General features: G+C 37.1%; 1 protein-coding gene across 6 annotated transcripts in view; it reads right to left on the bottom strand.

The window, feature by feature from the left end:
* LTBP1 (latent transforming growth factor beta binding protein 1) overlaps positions 1-23,300 on the bottom strand; it is a 419,491-nt gene that overhangs the window by 62,626 nt on the left and 333,565 nt on the right. For all 6 annotated transcript variants that reach the window (XM_068564861.1, XM_068564862.1, XM_068564863.1 and 3 more), the window contains 2 exons: positions 20,951-21,073; positions 15,235-15,360 (listed from right to left, as the gene is read on the bottom strand). In XM_068564861.1, coding sequence (XP_068420962.1) covers positions 15,235-15,360; positions 20,951-21,073 — 249 coding nt within the window. The remainder of the gene's footprint in view (positions 1-15,234; positions 15,361-20,950; positions 21,074-23,300) is intronic.

The raw sequence follows: 23,300 nt of genomic DNA, 5'->3' as shown, positions 1-23,300 counted from the left end.
ACTTTTAGTGCATTTTATTTTCCTTTCATTCACTATTCAGTGAAAAAATCATAGGAAAACATTCTTTCCAAAATATATATAAAAAAACAAGTTAGGGGTGATATAATCAAAAATACTCTAAAAGGTGGGGGTGGGGAAGAAAGGAAAAGGAAGAAAGAGATGAGACAAATGGAAAACAGAATTAGGTACAGATTTGATCCTCTCAAATACCAGTAATTAAATGTATACAAACTAAATTCTCCAATTAGAAGACAAAGATTGTCAACGTGAATTAGAAAAGAACTAGTATATCCTTTTTACAAGAGAAAGAACGTTCAATATAAGAACACAGAAAGACAGGAAAAGATAAGTTGTGCAACAGCAAACGAAACCATAAACAAGATGAAAAGACAACCCTCAGAGTGGGAGAAAATATTTGCAAATGAAGCAACTGACAAAGGATTAATCTCCAAAACTTACAAGCAGCTCATGCAGCTCAATATCAAAAAAGCAAACAACCCAATCCAAAAATGGGCAGAAGACCTAAACAGACATATCTCCAAAGAAGATATACAGATTGCCAACAAACACATGAAAGAATGCTCAACATCACTAATCATTAGAGAAATGCAAATCAAAACTACAATGAGGTTATCACCTCACACCAGTCAGAATGGCCATCATCAATAAATCTACAAACAATAAATGCTGGAGAGGGTGTGGAGAAAAGGGAACCCTCTTGCACTGTTGGTGGGAATGTAAATTGATACAGCCACTATGGAGAACAGTATGGAGGTTCCTTAAAAAAGTAAAAATAGAACTACCATATGACCCAGCAATCCCACTACTGGGCATATACCCTGAGAAAACCATAATTCAAAAAGAGTCATGTACCACAATGTTCATTGCAGCTCTATTTACAATAGCCAGGACATGGAATCAACCTAAGTGTCCATTGACAGGTGAATGGATAAAGAAGATGTGGCACATATATACAATGGAATATTACTCAGCCATAAAAAGGAACGAAACTGAGTTATTTGTAGTGAGGTGGATGGACCTAGAGACTGTCATACAGAGTGAAGTAAGTCAGAAAGAGAAAAACAAATACCGTATGCTAACACATATATATGGAATCTAAAAAAAAAAAAAAAGGTTATGAAGAACCTAGGGGCAGGACGGGAATAAAGACGCAGACCTACTAGAGAATGGACTTGAGGACATGGGGAGGGGGAAGGGTAAGCTGGGACGAAGTGAGAGAGTGGCATGGACATATATACACTACCAAATGTAAAATAGATAGCTAGTGGGAAGCAGCCGCATAGCACAGGGTGATCAGCTTGGTGCTTTGTGACCACCTAGAGGGGTGGGATAGGGAGGGTGGGAGGGAGGGAGACACAAGAGGGAAGAGCTATGGGGATATATGTATATGTATAGCTGATTCACTTTGTTATAAAGCAGAAACTAACACACCATTGTAAAGCAATTATACTCCAGTAAAGATGTTAAAAAAAAAAAGAAAAAAAAAGATAAATTGTGCAAAATTTAACTGAAAGCATATGTAGCTATATGAAAGATGAAGTAGATTTAAAGGTAAGATGCACTGATAGAGACAAATAGTGACATTTCAAAGGGATGAAAGGTTCAATCCACCAGGAAGATACAAAAATTCTATATTTAATTCCAGTGTCAGAAAATATATAAAACAAAATCCAGAAAACTAAAATTAGAAACATAAATCTCCATAATAATGGAGATTATAAAATACTCCCTCAGTAAATTATGTAATAAGCAGGCAAAAAAAAAAAAAATAGGGATACAGATGATATGAACAACACAATTTACAAACTGATCCCAATTAATATACACAGGTCCAATGCAGAATATACATTTCTTTCAAGTACACAAGGGATAGTTACTAAAAGTGACCATATTCTGAGCCACAACAAACTTTAAGGATTGAAGTCATTGAAAGTATGTTTAGTTGACTAGCGATAGAAATTAATAACAAAAAGATAGGTAAAAATCTCTAAATTTCTAGATATTAAACAAAACAACTCTAAATAATTCATTGGTCAAAGAAAAAAGACAATGGACTTGAAATAGTTTTATCTGAATAACAAAAAAACATCAGAACTTGTGAATGCAGTAAAGCCATTCTTAGTCATAAATACATATATTAGAAAAGTTTGAAATCCAATGATCCAAGGATCAATCTCAAGAAGTTAGAATTAAGGACAAATTAAACCCCAAGAAAGTAAAAAGTATAAAAGCAGAAATTAATATAATCGCAAACAAAGAAAACTTAACGAAAGAAAGTTTTTTCTTTGCAAAGACCAATACCCCCTAGGAAGACTAAGTGAGAGCAAAACAGAGAAAGCATAAATTACTAAAATAAAAAATGGAAGGCATTATTACACATTCTACTGACATTAAGAAGAGATAAGAAGATGATATTATGAACACCTCTGTGCCAATGCACTGGAAATTTTACCTAAAGTGTACAGATTCCTTGAAAAACAAAAGTTAACAAAACTGACATGAAAAGTCAAAAAACAATGTTATTTTATCTTTTAAGTACATCTTAACTACAGTTTAAAAACTTTCATAACACACACACCCCCAAAATAAAACAAAACCAAAAATTCCAGGCACAAATGACTTTACCTGTAAATTCTTCAAGGAATCCGAGGAAAAAGTAACACCAATTTAACACATACTTTTTTCAGAAAAACCGAAAGAAGGGATACTTTCAACTTATTTTATGAAACCAGAACCACCATGACTCCACAACTTCACCAGGACATTAAGAGGAAGGAAAATTTACATGAACATGGACGTAGATATTCTAAAAAAATGTTATCAGTTTGGCTCCAGGGATATGTAAGAAGGCTAATACATCATGACTAATGGGTTAATTGTAAGAATGCAAGGGTATTTTCACTAAAAAAAAAAAATTAATATGGCTGGAATGCACATGTGATGGTGACCACTAGAGCTACCATCTTGGACCATGATATGGAAACCACATGTCAAGGAGAGCAGAATAAAACAGATATTGTCTGGGTTCCAGTGCTGTACACTTGCATTCTGAACCCTCTATTACTTGTGCTTGAACAGCTACATAGAGAGAAGCAAACTTTCATCTTGTTTAAACAAATCAGTCCATGCAATTCACATTAACAGAATAAAGGAGAAAATAATTTTTTTAATAGACACAGAAAAAGCATCTACTACAATTCAAAACCATTCATAGTAAAGACTTAGCAAATCATAAATAGAAAAGAATTTCCTTATCTGATAAAGAGTACATATTAAAAAAACAAAACTATGGCAAACACCATACTTAAATATTGAATACTTTCCCTGCTGAGATCAGGAATGAGACAAAGAAGCTAGCTATCACGACCTTTATGTAGTAGAGGTCCTAGAAAGACTAAGATAAGAAAAGTATAATTATCAAAAGAAAATAAGTAAATACTTTTTCATCTACAACATAATGGTTTATGTACAAAATCCGAAAGAATCTGCAGATAAACTACTAGAAATAACAAGTAAATTTAGTAAGGTAATAGATACAAGGTCAATGTACAAAAATCAAATGTAGCTCTATGCACTAGTAACAAACAATTATAAGGGTAAAAAAAAAACCACTTTAAGTACCATTCACTACAGTACAAAAATATTAAAAACCTAGGCATAAGTCTAAAAATGTTGTGTAAGACCTTACACAAAAAAGCTGCAAAGAAACACCAGGATAAATGAAAGAAAACCTAAGCAAATTGAGGGATATGTCTTATTTATGGATTGGAAGACTCAATATTGTGAAATGTGAAATCTTCCCAAATTGACCTATTGAGTCAACGCAATTCCAAACAAAATCCCAGCAGAGTTTTTTTTGTTGAAAATTGATAAGCTGATTGTAAAACTTATATAGAAATGAAAAGGGCCAAGAATAGGCCTGACAATCTCAGTGAACAACAAAATATAACAATTTAGAATTTGCAGCGCCATATATTTAAATTGATTATAAAGCCACTGTAATTAAGAGAGTATGCTATTGGAGCAAGGGTAGATAAGTAAACCTATGGATAGAATGAGGACGAAATAGACCCATATATATTTGACCACATGCTTCATAACAGAGTTACCAGTGCAGATCAGTGGGAAAAGGCTGCTCTTCTCAAACAGCCATGACCCAAATGGACATAGGAAAAAAGTATTGAGTTGGCCAAAAAGTTCATTCGGGTTTTTCCAGAAGATGGCGCCATAACCCAAACAAACTTTTTGGCCAACCCAATAAATCTTGACCTCTATTTCGCACCATATGCAAAAATCAATTTCATGGCAAGGACAGATTCCAAATGTAAAATATAAAATAAAGCTTTCAGAAGAAAATATAAAAGGTATCATAATGACTTCAGGGTTTTCAAAGATTATGGACACAATAAGTACTGATCTCAAATGACATAATTAAAACACTGGACTTCATTAAAATTAAGAACTTGGGTTCAACTGAAGTTGCCATGGAGAGAACTGTTGTGTAGGGTACCTCCTTTTGAAGAGGTTTGTTATACAGAAGTAGACAAATGAAACAATACTGAAAGAGCCAATATAAAGGTATGAAAAGTTGTTGCACATCAGTCCTCACAAGGGAAATGCAAATTGACACCACAGTGAGATACCATTACTCAGCATGGCTAACCTTTAAAAGGACTGATAATTCCAGCTGTTGACAAGATGTGGCACTGCAAGTCTCACACTTAACTGGTGGCAGTGTAAATTGGTAGTCTGAAAAACTGGCTGTATTTATGAAAATGAGACATACATATGTTCTATGACCTATAAATTTCACTACCAGGTAATATCCAACAGAAATCAGTGATTACATCCACCAAAAGGTATGTTCAAGATTACTAAGGCTTTATTTACAACAGTCCCAAACTTGAAGAAATCCAAATGGCCATCAACAGTAGAATGGATACATAATTGTAGTATATTCATACAATGAAATACTGTACAGCACTGAAGATGAAGTACTGTTACATATAACACAGGTGAAGTTTATAAGCATAATGTTGAATGAAATAAGCCAGACACAAATGAGTACCTACTACATAATTCCACTGATACAGTGTTCAAAACCAGGCAAAACAAAGCCATGGTAATGAAGACAAAATAGTGGTTATTGCTGTGTGTGGGTATTGGGCAGGGGGATGGGTAATAATCAGGAAGAAGCTTGAGAGAGCATTCAAGGGGCTCATTACCTAGTGTGCTCACTCTGTAAAAGTTTATCAAAAGTACCCCTATGACTGATGCACTTTTCTTTATATATTTTAAGCAATTTAAAAAATTTACTTAAAAAAAATAAAAAGCCAATCCACACTGCTATATTTCCTGGTTAAAGACCACCTTACACATTCAAAAGCTCATTCTGTCTCCCTTTCCCCTTGGTAAGAGATATATACTTATTAGACTAAACTATTAAGGGACTCTTAATAGAGTTATTTTTCTGTTTTTGTTTTTTCTTAAGTAGGAATACAGGTGAAAATAAGAGAACCAATGTAACACAATACATCTTTTCTTAAAATTTGAACATTTCTATGTGACCCACTGCAAGTCAAGGGAATCATTTGAATACTGTCCAGACTATGCTACTATTTTTTGTAGAAGGTGATGGAGAATTACTATGGAATGAATTTTTAAATCATTTTCTTAGAATTATAACAGCATTGCTGTATGTTCAGAACAGACTGGAATCCTAATGTTCTAGGATATAGGGTTTTAGCAATCATGAATATTTAAACAGACACATGTGATGTGCACAGGGAGGTCATATTTGACTATTAAGCATTAATGATGACTGATCTGGATCAGTACAGCTCCCCAGGCCCTTACTGGCAACACTCCCTCCCACGTGCATCTTAACTGCTGAGAGTGGGTTCCTAGTTCTCCTCTCTTTCCCCACCCCACATGCCCTTCCATAAGTTCAAAATTAATACAGCTAGTAAATGTTCTTCTACATGAGGGTAAAATATAAAATTAATGAGTTTTTAAATTTTGTGGGTTTTTTTTAAGACCCCGAAAAGTCCTAAGAATTTTTCCAGTATTTAAATTATGTCCCTTCTCATTTCCATTTGGCTTTTGAAGACAAGGAAGTGGAATAAATGTACAGAAGATTATCTCTATTATTCAAAATAAGGCCAAGGATGAAAATCCTCATGAATGAAATAATTTTAGATCAACTGCTTTAAAAAAAACTTCAGAAGAGTGTTTTGGCTTTCACATTTCAAACCGTATTAACCAGCTCATGCAGTGAAAGACTAAGAAAATGGGGAAAGTGGTCTGTCTCACTTCTCCTCAGGTTCTGTAGCTGGAAAGGGCATCTGTGTCATTAAACAGCTCTGAAAGCCTGCAGTTTGCACTGGGTACAGATCTTTCCCCTCAGAAAACGGAGACACAGGTGGAGGGGAGAGGTGCTGCCTGGGGAAGCCACTGCAAGCACCAGATGTTTGTTCAATTACGATAAAACCTCAGTATTATCGGTGAAAATCCAAAACTGAGTATCTGTGACATTTAAAGGAAAAACTCTGAGTTAAGTTGAAAAGGTAGTATATTTTTAATGAGACACCAAACACTTTTTCTTTTCACAAAAGCAAAACTTGTAAACACAATAAATCATCCATGCTTCTTTCGAGAGAAAGAGAATCAAAGTGATTTCTGAACTTAAAAAGCCATTTTCTTCCTATTTCTTCCCACGATGGACTGAAAAAATGTTATATAAAAACTGGGAAACTGAATGAGAAGGATTTGAATTTGCCACAGAAAAAAACATTTCTAAAAATTTAAAGAGAAGAAACTGGAAGAAAGCTTTTAAAAAACACTTTTCTACTCCCAACGGTAAAGAATAATCCTCATTTACCATCATATAATGGAATATCACAAAAAGTGGAGTATTTGAATAAATTCTCCATTTTGAATAAATTCCATGCCATTAAGAAAAAGTTCTTTAGATACTCATGGAAAATATCTTGAACTCCAATTGCGTATTTCTCCTGCCACAATTACTTGAAAAAGATACTATGTGTGTTTTTACATTGTATCCGTTTTTAAAACGCACTATTTTGTCTTATCACATCTATTTATAACCGTTCGGATTATCTCTGCATTCATTTAATGGTTTTGCATTTTAACACCTGAGCTTGCCTAAAAAATATCTCATTCTAACTTCAGAGTCATGCTGTACATTTTCTCTTCTCATACAGTGTCTCTTACACTAAGAGGTGCTGCCAGTGAGACTGGGAGAAAACCCTAAGCACAGGCCAAATACATCAAACCCCAGATTCATCTTTTTGACACTTGGGCCCCAGAGGCAATATAGGATCAGCCAAAAAAATTCCCATTTTTTTTCACTATTCTAATTTTTCTCTTTCTATATTCAAACAGGAGGCCAAGAAAGATTAGTTATGAAACCACAGAAGATAGACAGTGTACCTCTAGAAATAACAGTGTCAATACTTAAATGCAAATAAGCATTAGCATGAGCGATCAATTTACTGGCAATTGACACATGAAACGCTTAAAAATTTGAAATACCTCAGAGGTGAATGGGGAAAGTTAGTCACATGTAATGCTTAGGGAACACAAAGGGTGAGGAATTTAAAGCAAATTATGTATAAATGAGTTACTGTACCGTATTCTACATGACTTTAATAAAATTGGGGGTTTAAAAATGGAAAAAATATAGTAATTTGTTTATATCCAGACCTGGACTTAGAACTACCAGACAATTTAATTCACAAACAATACAACTGTGTGTCGTATATTTTCTAAGCACAGATCATATAAAAATAAATAGATGTTAAATGTCCCCTTCCTTTTAGGTGCCCACATATTAAGGGAAACAAACAGCAATAACTTGAGTGCCCGTGTAAGAAGTGCTAAAATACTAACAATAATTCACATTCATCGAGCATGTTCTAGGGGCCAGGTTGCATTCTAAGTTGATACTTGCCCACACATTATCAACATACTTACCTCTCCCAACAAACTCCAAGTAGGTGCTGTATTTTATCCTCATCATGCAGTGGGGAACTGAGGCATGTGAGCACCTTACTCAACTGACTCAAGTCCACACAGCTTGGAAGTGCTGGAGTAAGAGTTCAAGCCCATGTAACCTCAGACTCCACAGCCTAACTTCTTAACCATTGTTGCACCAAATTACTAAGCAGGGTGTGCTTTAGGGGATTAAATCCTCAAAAAAAAAAAAAGGGAAGGCTTTGCAGAAGTGCACAACACACGCAATTATGTCTGTTTCCTGACAGTTCAGGATGAGTTACAGACAGTTCATCATCCCTTCATTCGTTCACAAAGTATTTATTGGGCCGTAACTAATGGCACAAAGTAGTGAACAAAACAGATGAAGATTCCTGTCTTATCAGCCTTAGAGTCTAGCAGGGGGGTCGGACAATAAACAATAATAAGACACAGAAGGAGAATAAAGTAGTTTAAAAAAAAAGCAGGGAACGGGAATGTTGGGGGTGAGTGAAGGTGAGAAAGGGTGGTTAGAAAAGAGCTTACTGACAGATGAATGGGTAAAGAAGATGTGGTACATATATACAATGGAGTACTACTCAGCCATAAAAAAGAACAAAATAATGCCATTTGCACCAACATGGATGCAACTGGAGATTATCATACCAAGTGACGTGAGTCAGAAAGAGAACGACAAATACCGCATGATATCACTTATATGTGGAATCAAAAATATGACACAAATGAACCTGTCTATGGAAGAGAAATAGAATCAGGGACATAGAGAATAGACTGGTGGTTGCCAAGGGGGAGGAGGGTGGGAAAGGGATGTATTGGGAGTTTGGGATTAGCAGATACCAACTATTATATATAGAATGGATAAACAAGGTCCTACTGTATAGTGCAGGGAACTATATTCAATATCCTATGATAAACCATAATGGAAAAGAATATGAAAAAGAATGTATATATATGTATAACTGAATCACTTTGCTGTACAGCAATAATTAACACAACATTGTAAGTCAACTATACTTCAAAAAAAATGAGAAAAAAAAGGGCTCACTGAGAAAGTGATGTTAAATAGAGACCTATAGTAGATGAGAGGTGACAATCTCTGCACTTCTTATTAGTATAATAAATTTCCTTATAGTAAGCTGCTCATTGCAGCCAAAAGCATACCAATTAGTACTTAACCTACCTATAGGTTTGTCGTGAAGATTAAAAGAGAAAATGGGTACAACACACTTAGCATAGTGCCTGGTTCCTAATAAGAACTCAGTGAATGCTGGCTATTACTATTACTGCTGTTGTTTTAATAAAGTCATGAAATCAGATATGTGAAGTATCTCCAGTCCACTCACACTGGGCGTCCAAGACAATCATATGATATTCTCTGTTAGATGCCTAAAAAGTAACTGATTCTGGAATCAATATATTAAGCATTACAATGTAGGTCTAAAGTATGAAAATATTATTCACAACAACCTTCCATGACCTCTCAAGAACTTGGGTTGTTGATGACATCAAAAGACTGGTCAAAGTAGATGCAGGAAGCTCTCGGTGCCCCAGACATGAGCTGGGGGAGGGGCGGCCACAGCAGGAAGTGTGAGGGGCAGCCCGCCTATTCACAGACTTCCCTTTCTGGCAGTTTCATGTCTATTTTTTTGGCTACAAGGAAAAGTGTTTACTTCTTCTATGAACAGATGATTTTCCATAGCTCTGGGGTTTTAAAAGGTCAGCAGCAATAAAAGGCTTAGGAAGAGCTCTTGAATTTTTTTTGCTACCATTATGAGTTTATAAAAACGTTCATATACGGAGGACAATCAAACAACGCATGGAAAATATGTATTCCAGGTCCAAAAGCAGCTTATTCCAGCAAGATTTCCTCAGCTCTCTCCCTAATGAGTTGATCATCCATTTCATTCACTTCTGCAGAAGTACATTCACAGGAGGAGAGAGTGTGAAGAACAGTAGCCTTTACAGCAAGAGGCCACTTCCCTTCCTCACCTGGAATGTTGTCTGATCCTTTTTTACACAAGGGAGGGAAAGGATCCTGTTGTTAAGCTGAATTCCCTGTTTTCAGAAAAGCAACACTCCGGCTGTGTTCTCTTGCTGGGTTTTTCAGTTTCCAACTCTAAAAGTACTAAAAAAAACCTAAAAATCTTTGCGCCAAGCAGCCAGATGTAATATATTATTGTGTCAGGGTACTTCAATGTCCTACTTGGCTAAGTCATTTTCAAAAATATTTTCTCTTCGGTGATAGACATAAAGTTCTATCTCCATGCCACAAAACCACCAACTGCCTTGGAGTGTTGTCAGCAATGGTTTTATACTTTCTTTCTACACTGTTCATAGAAAATGTACCTCAAAGTCTGAAAACAAAACCACACTAGCTCCCAGTTCGTTTTTATTTCTTTGATTTGGCTAAGGTTGCCTTTACTGTTTTTTTCTGGTTCCCAGCGAACACAAAATTGGCCTAAGAGTTTGGACCCAACTTCTTTTAATCTTTCTGATATCACTGTTCTCAGTCAACTTCAAGAAACTAGCCATCCTTACCACTTGCATTTGTTGTGTTTTCCCTTCCAAATGAATGAGTTAGCAAGAAGTGGTTTATGGTAGATATCTAAATAGGTTACAGGATTAGAGCCTTTACAGCTGTTCAACAATAGGACTTGATTCTTTGAGTGCTTTGGGATTCAGAGTTCAGCCTAGATGTTCTAAGTAGTCCCCTTCCAATCCTATAGTTCTCAATTTTTAAATCAATATGAGAGTTGTTTTGAATATGAGAGAAGTTCCTGATCACATACTCCATCTGGGGTATTATTTTGAAAAGTGAGAAATAAACAACAAAATTCAGGGGAGAAAAAGATAGCAGTTGAATATAGACTTGAACTTAAAGGTTTCGATTTTTTTTTTTTTTTTTCTGATGAAAAACAGGTAATGCCAGGAATGCCTGATTTTTAAAAACAGACTTTAAAGAGCAGTTTCAGGTTCACAGTAAAATTTCACAGAAAGTTTCCATATTCCCCTTGTTTTCCCAAAACCATCCCCTAGCGTCGCCCACTGTCAACATCCCCCACCAGAGGGGTCCATTCGTTACAACTGATGAACCTACACTGACACATCATGATCACCCAAAGCCGATAGTTCACATTAGGGTTTGCTCTGGGTGTTGTACTCTGATTTTGTATTCCCCTGTCTGGACAACAGAACTCATGTCGGTAATTGGAAAAAGGCCTTTAGCAGATGATCTCATGTCCTCTTGTCTATTTATTGACAGGCTATTATCACTTAGCCAGGAGATGATCAGTTTGAAAAAGAAAGGCACTTAATATGGCTTTATCTGTTACTCAGACACAATTTTAGTATTACTTTCATTAACCCACATCACAGAGGCAGAACAGCCCATTGTGACTACCCTAGTCTGTATTGTACCAGCTTCCATTCTTCACTCCAGCCCTCAGAACCCCATTACTCCGCTCTTTTTCATGGGGTTTATCACTGTCTAGCATATTACGTAGTTTGCTTATTAGTTTATTGCCTCCAAGAAACTGGGGATCTTTTTTTGTTCACTGACACAGCCTCAGTTCCTAGAAGAGTGGCCAGAACATAGCACACACGTAATAAATATTTGTCAAATGGATGAATGAATGAGGCTGCTTTCTAAAGGACAGGGCTTTAGGGAGTGATTTTGGTCATGGTTTGGAGGCTTAATTAGCCATGACTAAGCAGGTTCCGTAAGTCACCAATGCTCCCTCTGTGTTGCCGGGCTCCTCTGAGGTCCCTGCTAGACCAGTGTGCCCGGTCTATTATGTGAACAGACTAGAAAGCACAGTGGGGTCTAGAGATGCCCAATGTCCCCAGTTCTACTTGTTGTCATACAAGGTCTCAGTCAACCTGGACACCCAACTGGGAGAGCACAGCCATTCCTGGCCAAGAGCAGCCTGCCCAGAGGCACGTGAATGGAGTGATGCCAAGTCAGAGACCAGGAGGCATTTCTCTATGGGAGTCAGGGGACGGACACGGTGACACTGAGGATACAGTCACAAGTTTCCCTATTCTTCTTCCCACTCACTCACATTCTGCTGATGATGAAGAAACCAAACCCTGAGTCAGCTTATAAATGGGATGATACATATTTTTCCTATGAATTAAAATGTCACGATTTAAAAAGTGGGGAAAAATAAAGGGGCCAAAGAATTGTAACTTTTTAAAACAAATCGATAAGATAAATTGAAATATAAAACAGTGAGCTGAATGAAAGAAGAAAAAATTTCCTTTGTTTTCCTACACAAGATAAAAGCTCTGGCTAGAGGGTGCAAAGGAGGTGGCAGGAAATGATGAACTGCAGCTATGAGAAGAAAAGAAAGAATTACCGAGAACGACCGAGGTGGAAGTAAATCAGAAGGGTCCTGTTTCCCTGTACTTTCCTGACATCCACATATAGGACTTGGGAAAAAAACCCTGTGCATTATAAATTATATATGGCATGCCATACCCTGCACTTATTTATATCCATAAAGTATAACCATGTTATATTAGTTAAATACAACAACGTAATTTTCTATATGTACTATTTACTTATTGATCCCTGAATCCCTTCCTAGAATGTAGGCTCCATGTGCACAAGAACAGTGTGTGTCTTGCCCTCGGAACAGTAATGGTGCCTGGCACAAGACAGGCACTCTGTCACTGCTGAGGGAATGAATAAATAAATAAATAGCTGCTCATCCATCACTTCCTTCCCACTCCACTCAAACTTCAAATGACACTGTTCTTCCTTATCTCACGTGGGAAAAACAAGATGTTTCTCCATCCTCTCCCACATACGTGCTCCCAGAGCAGCACATACATAAGGGAAAGGAAGGAGCCAGTGGTGCTGTTTGTATTTCCAAAGAATCGGCCATGCTACTTGATACCTGAGACAGTTCACGTTGACAGAGTACACCTCTTCGTTGTGGTTCAATAACTCTCCCAGTCATAGGACATCAGGGAAGGGCCCTCCTTCCCTCAGCTGGGTGGGATTCCTTCAGCCCTGCTTAAAGCAGGGTATGCCAGCCCTCACACGTCCACGTGGCTTCCACTGCTTTAATTAGAAGTTCGGAAGTAAGCTGGTGGATGGGCATGAAATAAGGGTGCCAGCCACTTCTCGGTGTTAATTCAAGTCCTATGCACATCACCTCCATAGCTAAATCCCCATCACATGGACTAGCTTCGTCCTACACCACTGCCAAAGGTAGAATCAGGACATACTGCTACTGTCACAAGTTTCAGGCTAAGTCCAACAACGGAAAATTTGGACCAGTTTAATATATTGGATTAAGACCACAAAAAATGAAAATCTTGCAAAGCTTATTCTAAAAAGAGATTAACATGCCTAATAATTAGGGAGCTTTCTGGTTATACTGCCATATATCAGCACAATATTCTAAATTATCTACTTTTTTTACTTTTGTAAAACTGTCCAGATTCTGGAGTAAAAAATATGGAACAAGTGTCAAAGACAGTATACTAAAGTACAGTAATTTACAAAGCACTGGAAGTTTTCTAAAAACACATTTTAAAATTCAAATCGCTGCCCGGTAAATGACTAACAAAATTAGAACTGCAACTAAATTAGAGTGATTATGTAACTCTGGAGTTGCAGAAATCAGGATTTTAAAAGATATAGAATTAAAGAAAAATTATAAAGTACAAAAGAAAAAATAAATGTGAATATGCTTATATTGCTATATTCTTCTGGAGCAATGGCTTTGACTGGTGAGCACTTGAGGTGACTTACATTTCTTCTGAATATAGTTTTTGCATGGCACAGCTATTGGCAGTTGTAACTGGGACCATTTTTCAGCAAAGGAAGCCCTTACTATCCATGTTTTAGAGCTAGCTGAAGAAGCAAACCTGCACCTTTCTAGGAGGCTGGGAAATGTGCATTCTGCAAATTCGTTTCGTCAGTGACCCAGGTGGGCTAGCACCCTATTCCCTCCACCAGGGAATACTGTGATCCCCCCAGAATGTATGCATTCATGCCCTGTCTTTCTTAAGAGCTCTAAATATAAAATTAATTAAAACTTGAACCACTGAAACATGGAGTAAACCTCTCATGGTCATCTTTATGATGTTTTTCTCCATTTCCCCACTTTTGATCTCTTTCAAACCCCTCAGAATCTGCTTGTTTAAACCCCACCCTGGACTATCTCTCTTTCACTTGAAACCAAATCTGGTATCAATGTTTTGTCTGCTCAGCAAGAGAGCAATTTCAACAATCTCCTGCTTTTTATAAGATCAGTTTATTCTTCCCAATGTAATAATTAGTTTCAGATGAACCTGGTTACCATTCCTCGGCTTGATTCCACTGTGGTATGGGTTAGGAGAGCACACACTTCCTGCTGCATGATTTTTTAGAGCAAAGCATTTGGATCCTATCATAGGCCCAGAACAAAACCTTCATACTTCTTTAAAACATAGCTGGGTTTTGATAACCTAGATTCACAAAGGGATGGATTAAAATTATGATTACAGGAATCTTCTCGGTTTACTTTTATAAAGGTTCAGATGAATTATTCCTCAACTTATCAAACTATAATAAGTCATCAAGATATAAATCTTATGAATATAACCAGTGCTGTATCCCTGCAAACATACAGAGGTTGCCAACGGGAAGCCCACAGTGTTATCGTAACATCTTACAAGTTAATTAGCCTTTAGGACATAATAAATACTGATAGATAAGAAAATATACTGGCTTAGAGCTAAGGATATGAGAGGAATAACTCTGGAAAGTCTCTGCCGACAGTGGTACAGAGAAACAATCAAGCAAGGCATTTTTATAAACAGAATGATTCAGATGGTCTATATGAAGCATAATCAAAATTGGCAGAGTCTTGAGTTACATCAGGATGTTGCCCCCGTTTTCCTTTAGGTCTCCCATGTGCACCTAAAATCATCACCTCCCACACATTTTGACTTGTTAATTCAGTACCAGTAGTGGAATCACCTGTGAGTATTTTCACCATCATGATGGCCGGTTATCCTGTTTGTAAATCCCAGCCACCCCGAGCTGTGATTTCGGGTAGGGGTCACCTTGGTGCATACATGTTCTAAGGCCTTAAATCATGAGTGTCTTTCAGTGTCTCAGAGCCTTTGCCTATTAAAATAGAGAGTGATCTCCTCTCTGCTTTATCATGCAATAATTATGTGATGTCTTATGGTTTGTCTTACCTTCACATGTATGTCCATCTGCAGAGATTGAGAAACCCTGCTCGCAGACGCAGTGAAAAGAACCGTCTGTGTTTAGACACTCTCCATGAGGACCACAGAGTCCGGGCTGTTCACATTCATTAATATCTGGAATCGAGAAGAGTTCCACATACTTGAAAAAAATCTGTTTTGTTTTCTTATGATACCAGACATACAAGAAGAAAAATCTATTACAAAATGGTCAGACACTTATTTGGTGGCACAACTATACAGTTTGTACACACACCAGACCACAAGACAAGTTGGACTGTCAGGAGAGAGAAACTACTTAAGTTGAATCACGGGAACTAGCCAAAGTTCAAACCATTTTCAACCTAAAAAAAAAAAAAGCAGTTTCATAGTTTCAACCCAAAGGTACCCTTTTTTTAAAAGACATACTGATGGCTTGAGGGTCTACAATCAAATAAATCCTCTGTGAAATATTCTTCAGTGTGGATACTGCGCTCTCCTTTGTCCTCTCCCACCACCATGCAAACAACTCTCCTGTGGCCTGTACGTCTCCCCATGTCCATGCCTATCCTATCCGTGAACTTCTTAAGGGCAAGGCTGCACATGTCTTACAGTGTTTGGCTCAAAAATGGCACTTCTCAGATGTCTGAATATACAAATGAAATAGACTACAATCTGTATTTCACTGAAAATGGATACAAGAAATAAAGTACAAGAAAAAGGCCTTTTATACCAGGGAAAGTCTTAATATTGGCCCAGCTCTGTGATGATGAAATTAGTGAATGCGCATCAGGCGCTTAACGCGGTACCCAACACAACCAAGAGTCAAAAAGTGGTAGCGACTATTGCTATGAACAAACCATGCAGTAGTTGTGTTGACCATCTCATACTCTGCTTGCCCTCAGTGAAGAATGATTATGCTCCCTGTAGCCAGGGTGATGATGTACTCCTAAACCCTGATAATGCCTGAAGTTATTTGGTGTAAACGCAGTGTTCTTTCAAACTAGTCCTAGTTATGCTGGCTAAGAGTGCCCAAAGTGGACAACATAAGGAATCATGGAGAATGGTTCACCTGTTCACACTGGTGCTGACACATGCAACTGCCTATGCGCACTGCATTTTAACAGATGTTTGTCTCATCTGTGTCCCTCGTGCACTGACTGCTTCTTAAGGAGAACTGCATATTTTAACTCTGAGTCCCCAGCTCCTGGCACAGCAAGTGAACAGTGTATTATGAATGTTTGCCCACCAAAAAATTTCACAGTTTTGTTCATTCTCTAATAACTGAAGAGTGATTGATTGAGGTTCTCTTAGTTAATTGGGGTCATAAAAAGTATCACAGGTCCTTGGCACCATCCAGGCAGTAGCCCTACTAAGGTCATTTTCCTATCTTTCTGAAGTCTCCTAGGTCCTCCTCTTTATCTCTTGCTAAAGAGGTCCTCAACACATCCTCTTAAAAAATCCATCTTTAATTCAATCAAAAACTTTTGCCGAAGGCTTCCTATGAGAAGGCTGAGTAGGAAGGGGCCCTTGACATTATGAAGCTCACAATGTAACAGGGGAGGCAGGAACCAACATGAATAACTGTAAAGCTTAATGGGAACATGGAAAAGGTACAGATGATGGGACCTTCCTAGTGACCTCTGGAACATGCTTAGCCACCAACCCGGCAGTTCACCTCCTCCAGACAGTCATCCTTTCCCCGTATCCAGGATCTCCTGGGGCTCTTCTTTTTGCCCTGTTGATCTCACTGTGTAATAGGAATTCCGGCAATATTACTGATTAAGCCATCTCTATATTAAGCCTGAACTCCTTACCCTTCCTTCTGCCATATATTTCAGGCTAACTGGCTTTTCTACTGCTGAACCCAACTAAGAAATCAAATAGGAATTACTCACTTTCTTAACAATTCTCCCATTCTTCTAATTGTCACTAAAATATTTCAAGGAAGAGCAATGAATCATTTTCTACTTTACTATTTCTCAACATGATTCCACTCTGTGAAATTCTTCACTTCTTCTATAAAATCTCTGGTATCCTCTGTGTTTGCTCTCTACCTACTGATAATACCTTAGGTTGTAATCTTTCTTGAACTCTGACCTTCTTTCACCCGTTAGCTCCATTCTTTCTTTCCAATCTGCTGCCTAGAATCTGTTGCCCTCTACCTGGGCAGCAAAGTGCCGTAAACTTCCACTGGCCTGGAGATCAAGTCCCAGGTCGATATCCACCTTGTAGAGCCCTAGAGGTTATCCGAGACCACCTCCTTATTTTATCTGTGACTCAACATGGCCCTATAAAAGCTGTCAGACTTTGCAACTTTGCGTAGGGAACAATGGGCATAAACTTCTTGCTTAAAGAGAAGTCGTTGATTAACAAATAATTGTCTAAGAAGTCTGATGACAGGAACTGAAGGTGAATTCCCAGACTTTTTTCCAGGAAACCACCAAGAAAGAACAACACAAATATCTGGAACCAGAGAAACATATGCATTCAATTTGGGTTGCGCTTATTGAGGCATTTCTAAACTATGCTGCTAGTAACTCTGCTGAAAGCCAGACTATATTTACGTTGGGTTTCTTTCATGGGTCCGAGATTCCACAGAAATTCACAATTTGGCACGTGTAAGTCAAAACGTGAAACTGAGTGTGTTCTGAAGATCAAATGTATGCTGCCACATTCCTAAAGAGAGTATTAACATAGAATTTCCATGCTGTCTGTATGACATCGTTAACTTGGCTGGGGGAAGAGATTCTTACACTTTCAATTGAAAAATGCCTTCCTGAATATGGAACTATCTTCAGATTATTAGGTGAGGTTTAAAGTTTATGCCTATCGCGCATTATTATTCAAATATGTTCCATGGTGATTCACGTTGTCATCAATTATGTTTTCAGCATTAAAACAAACTCTGAAATCTACACCCATGTACAGAATGCTGACATGATCATGGGATTAGATAGAAGTAGGCTACTAACTTCAGGCAGAGCGAAGGATCGCAAAGCTGCCTCCAGTGACGTGGCAAAGACGTGACCGAGAACAAAGTCAATTTAATAATGATTTATAGTCAATGAAACATCGTATGTTTGGAGCAGTCACATATGAGTTCCTATCAAACCACAAACACAAATTTAATATACGGAGAGAAGACAGTATAATTAATTAATCAGATGGCTAAATGAGTTTTATGCACTTTAACTCTAGAAGTACATATAATTTGCAATATGAAATCATGGTCTCTTTATACAAGACTTGGTTTTACCTCTATTTGGTCAAAAATTTGTGACAAGAGGAAACAGAAAAAAATATTACTTCTGGCCCAAATGTCTGTAATAAAAATAGGATTCAGGTGGTTTGGGGGGTATCTCTTGGCATTTTTATATAAATCAAGATTTTATTAAGATGTAAAAGACCCCAAATGGAAATACTGTCACATAAATTTATAATTCAAACCTTTCTTCTCAACTACATTAAATCCAAGCACATTTAATTTCTGTATTGGAAATACTGAAAAATTTAAATTCACCTTGAAGGTAAATAAATATATGATATCAAATGAGGTACACACTGCAGTATATTTAAATCTTGGGATCAGTAAGGCAAAGGCCCATGTCTTTTGTATCTCAGGGACACAGAGCTGAGTGTAGATAATGATACACAGGGTATCATATTCACAACTAAGAGAATAGACACCATATTCCCTTTTAAGAATACTGTGATTTGGGACACGTGAGAAGGATATAATTTATGACAATCGAGAACAAAAAAGTCATACATGTCCAGTAGCAATGGATAAAAAATGACTCCAACAAGCTTTTATTTATATGTACTTTGGAATACACTACAGAGTTCCATAATGGCAGAGCAACAATGAGAAAAAAAAATTTAACCAGTATTAGAAATAAATAAGAGTACAGGTAAGTTTGAGTTTTCAATGGGAAAAAAGGCATGGATTTGTTAAGACTAATAATTATAGGAAAACTTGTGGGGCAGTTAGGTGTAGCTAAAAATGATGGAACAAATGATCTAGACAATCTGATTTTCCAACCCCAGCATCAACAATAACTCAATACGTTACACTGGGAAAAAAAAAATTCACTGAATCTCATTGTCTTCCTTCCTTTGGCTATAAGTGTAACAATAATTGGCATGGCAATGTACAGAAAATAGTGGGGAAAGATCTTGGGTTCAAATCTCAGCTCAATTACTTACTAGTGAGGAACGTGCTAATTAACTTCTCTGAGCTTCAGTTACTCATGCACAAAATGGATAAAAGAAAAGTTGCCTCTTCAATTCTTTACAAATTAAGTAAGGTAATTCAGCAACTGGCACATAGAAGTTATTCAGTTAAAGCTGTGCTGTGATTGGTGCTGTGTTCTTATTAGTACCTTGTGTCCACTGTACAGTCAGTCCTCCCTTACCCCCGGGGGATACATTATCAGACCCCCGGTGGATACCTGAAACCATGGATGGTCCTGAACCCTATATGTACTACTTTTTTCTTATACATACATATAATAAAGTTTAATTGATAAATTAGGCACAGTAAGAGATTAACAACACTAACTAAAAATAGAATTATAACAGTATACTGTAATAAAAGTTATGTGAATGTAATTTCTCTCTCTTTCCAGTTATCTTATTTTACATATTTAATGCCTTTTTCATCTTTACTAAGGTCTTATCATGCACTGTGGCCGTAACTTTTGCAGTTTGAGGGGGTGACAACAAAACTAGAACAAATTTCTTTTTCCCTCTTTGTTCTTACCATGGATCTTAGCAACCTCAACACATGATTTTTTTTCTTTCCTTAGTAAGTCAAGAACTTTCACCTCTTCATTTAAAAAACAAAGCACCTTTATGGCTTCTTTTTGGTATATCCAAATTGCTGAATCACTACCCTTGTGCTCTGGAACTATTATTAAGTAAAATAAGAGTTACTGGAACACAGGCACTGTGATACCTCGACAGTGGATCTGACGGCGGAGATGGCTACTAAGTGACTAACAGATGAGACATGTTGGACAAAGGGATGATTCACGTTCCGGGTGGGATGAAATGGGATGGAACGAGATTTCATTACACTGCTTAGAACAGTGAGCAATTTAAAACTTGTGAATTGTTTCTGGAATTCTCCACCTAGTATTTTCTGACTGCAGCTGACTGTGGGTAGCAAACTGCAGAAGATGAAACCACAGATAAGGGGAGGAGGACTGCTGTTTAGGAGATTAAACATGATAGCACTTTGAAAAAACATAAAATCCTGTCCTCTATAATTGTGACCAAAACATTAGTGAGGTTTCTGGGGGAGAGGAGAAGCTGGATACTGTATAAAAACAGGGATCAGGAAAAAAAAAAAAAGTAGATACATATCAGCTACGGGACAAAATTAAATAGACCCATGAACGAGATAAAAAAGCTAGAAGATAATTTAGAATCAAGTACCAAGGTTGGCCCGTGGAAGGAACAGCAAAGTACAGGTGATCTCAGTTACCACAGTAGCACACAAAGCTAGGACACAGTTCCAAAACACATGAGTTTCAGTTAACATGGTGCAGTGCAAAGCGAGAACTTCCTGTACTTGACGTAGACTCAAGAAAAATATTATACAAATACAAATTGGCATAGCTCACTTACATATAAAGTGGTAAAACCGCAGACTGTCATCAGGAAGCAATGCAGAACTGAACAATAATGTAAATTATAACTTAAAAGATGGAGAGAGAAGTACCTTGACATCCTTTATTGTCATTTAGCTGGAATCCATCTGGGCAAGTACAATCATAGGACCCTTCTGTATTAATGCAGTCTCCTCCCTGGCAAACACTATTGTCCTCCAAGCACTCGTTGATATCTACAAGTCAATTTACAAAATTTAAAAGACAAACTGTATTAAGAAAAACATTTTCCTTATGTTTACACACCAGACTCACATAAATGAACACTATTTTACATCTCTCATAACGCATGATTTTAAATGGATGACGGTTTACCTTTTAGAGTTTTTAAGAAATGAAATATTTTGAAAGGATTTTAGCTTTGCACAATATATAAACAAGTTTTAACATCAAATAAAATCAATTCAAAGAGGAAGAGTAAAGATTCTATAACAAACAGTAATTTACTTGGTTAAATTCTCCGTGATGATAGAGAATAAAATTATTCTTCAAATAAGAATATCTTGACCATCTATTTATACAAGATCCTGTATTATGCATTACAGGAAAGATTTTTAAAGTACTTGGCATGCTCCCTGCCTCCAAAGAAAAATGATTCTACCAAAAAACCCAAATTATATTAATAAGAAAAAACACAAAAATATTGAGTTGCTTTATAAGTTCAAAATAATTTAACATAAGAATTGTCAAAAAAGATATTTGTCAAAAGAATAGAACCAATTTCCAGTGTCACATGAATTTAGAGAAGAGACACTACAGGGGTCAAAGGTGGCCTGTGTAACATAAGGAACTTACTTGGAGCCTTGGCAGCAGGGTGGAAAGTGGCAGAGGGGGAAGAAGAGGAGTTTTTGGCAGGCAAGGGAGTCAACAAAATCAAAAGTCACTTACTCAGCAGTTATCACAAACAGGTATAATGTTGCCTGGATTTTTTCTAACGTAGGTACTTACAACGTACATGCAACTAAAAATGGTTTACGTAACCAATATTGGGTCTTGACTGTGAGCATGTAAGACAATTAATGACCCCCCCTTGCTGCATGAACTTGAGGCAGATCTTTCACTAGGGCTGTTTATTACCTCATTTACTCCTAGTCAGAGCTCATTATTCCTAACACACTCCGTGAGCCCCGATTCTGTTGTATGTGTAGGATTCAAATTATTAGCACTGAAGAAACCTAAAGAACAAAACCTTCTTTGTTTTCTCAGAAATTTGGCATGTTATGGCATTTCTTGCAAATAATTATGAGTGCTGCTAAAATACATGAGGAGGTCCAGGAAGAAGTGAATATGGAGACTGTCGCTGCCTTATTCTCCTCGCTGTCTGGTTGAAAATGTGGGCACAAGGAATTAAATATTCCTCATAGAACCCAAGCAACTAATTAGCTGCCTTCTGTACCATTCATGGGGCAGATAAAAGAGAAGCACCTTATAATTTCATTCTATCAAAATAAATTATTATGAGGTTCACCCATGTTTAAAGTGTTTTTCTGAATACTTGATCCTAAAATGTAAAACAAGGCTCATGTGACTCCGTCACAACTAAAGTGATTTATCACTTCTTCTTTAGTGTGTTTCTCCAACTTCACTGAAGTATAATTTACATAAAACGAATGTGTCTAAGAGTCCAGTTCAGTGAGTTTTGACAAGTGTAGACACATTCTTGTGACCACCATCACAATCAAGGCACAGGCATTTCTGTATCAATTTATATCTGTTAGGATCCACTGTTGGATTCTTAACATCATTGCGAATGCAATGTTTTTTAAGGAATTAATGACACACCTTTGTAAGAATGTCATTCTGTAGTGACAAACATAAAGCTTGGTGACATTTTCCTTTGTCTCTTTTTCCAGTCTGACCTTAAAATCTCCATTCCTGTTAATCTAATGCCTTAGGCGTTATAATTTCTGTGAAAGAATCCGTAAAGGAACCATCATGCACAATTAAGAAAGATAATAGCACGGAGGACTAAGTGTCTCCTGCAAAGCCTGCCTATGCCAACAGAGGTTTTATTCACTGATTAGCTGACCTTTGGTAGATCAAGATTCCTAAAAGTGGAACCAAATTTAATTGAGAATAGGTTTTTAGATATAAGATAATTCTTAAGCCCCAACTCTCTGCTTATTTCATGATTTTGAAGTGGTTGAGCCAAATGGGGATATTCTAGTCTACTGTTCATGGATCTTTGCCATAAAACATGTACTAAAGGAATAACCTGGACCAATCATTACCAAAAAGGTATAGGCCTTTCCATCGCCCCAAAAGGTTACTTGTACCCCTATTCTGTTTGGCTTCTTCTGCTCAGCAAAGTGTTTTTGAGAGTCATCCAGGTTGTCATGTGTATCAATAGCTCTCTCCTCATTATTGCTGAGTAGTGTTCTATTGTATGAATGTACCACGATT

Source organism: Eschrichtius robustus, chromosome 15, assembly GCF_028021215.1.
Source record: "Eschrichtius robustus isolate mEscRob2 chromosome 15, mEscRob2.pri, whole genome shotgun sequence".
Lineage (NCBI taxonomy): Eukaryota > Metazoa > Chordata > Mammalia > Artiodactyla > Eschrichtiidae > Eschrichtius > Eschrichtius robustus.
This window is presented reverse-complemented; position numbering and strand designations above follow the sequence as displayed.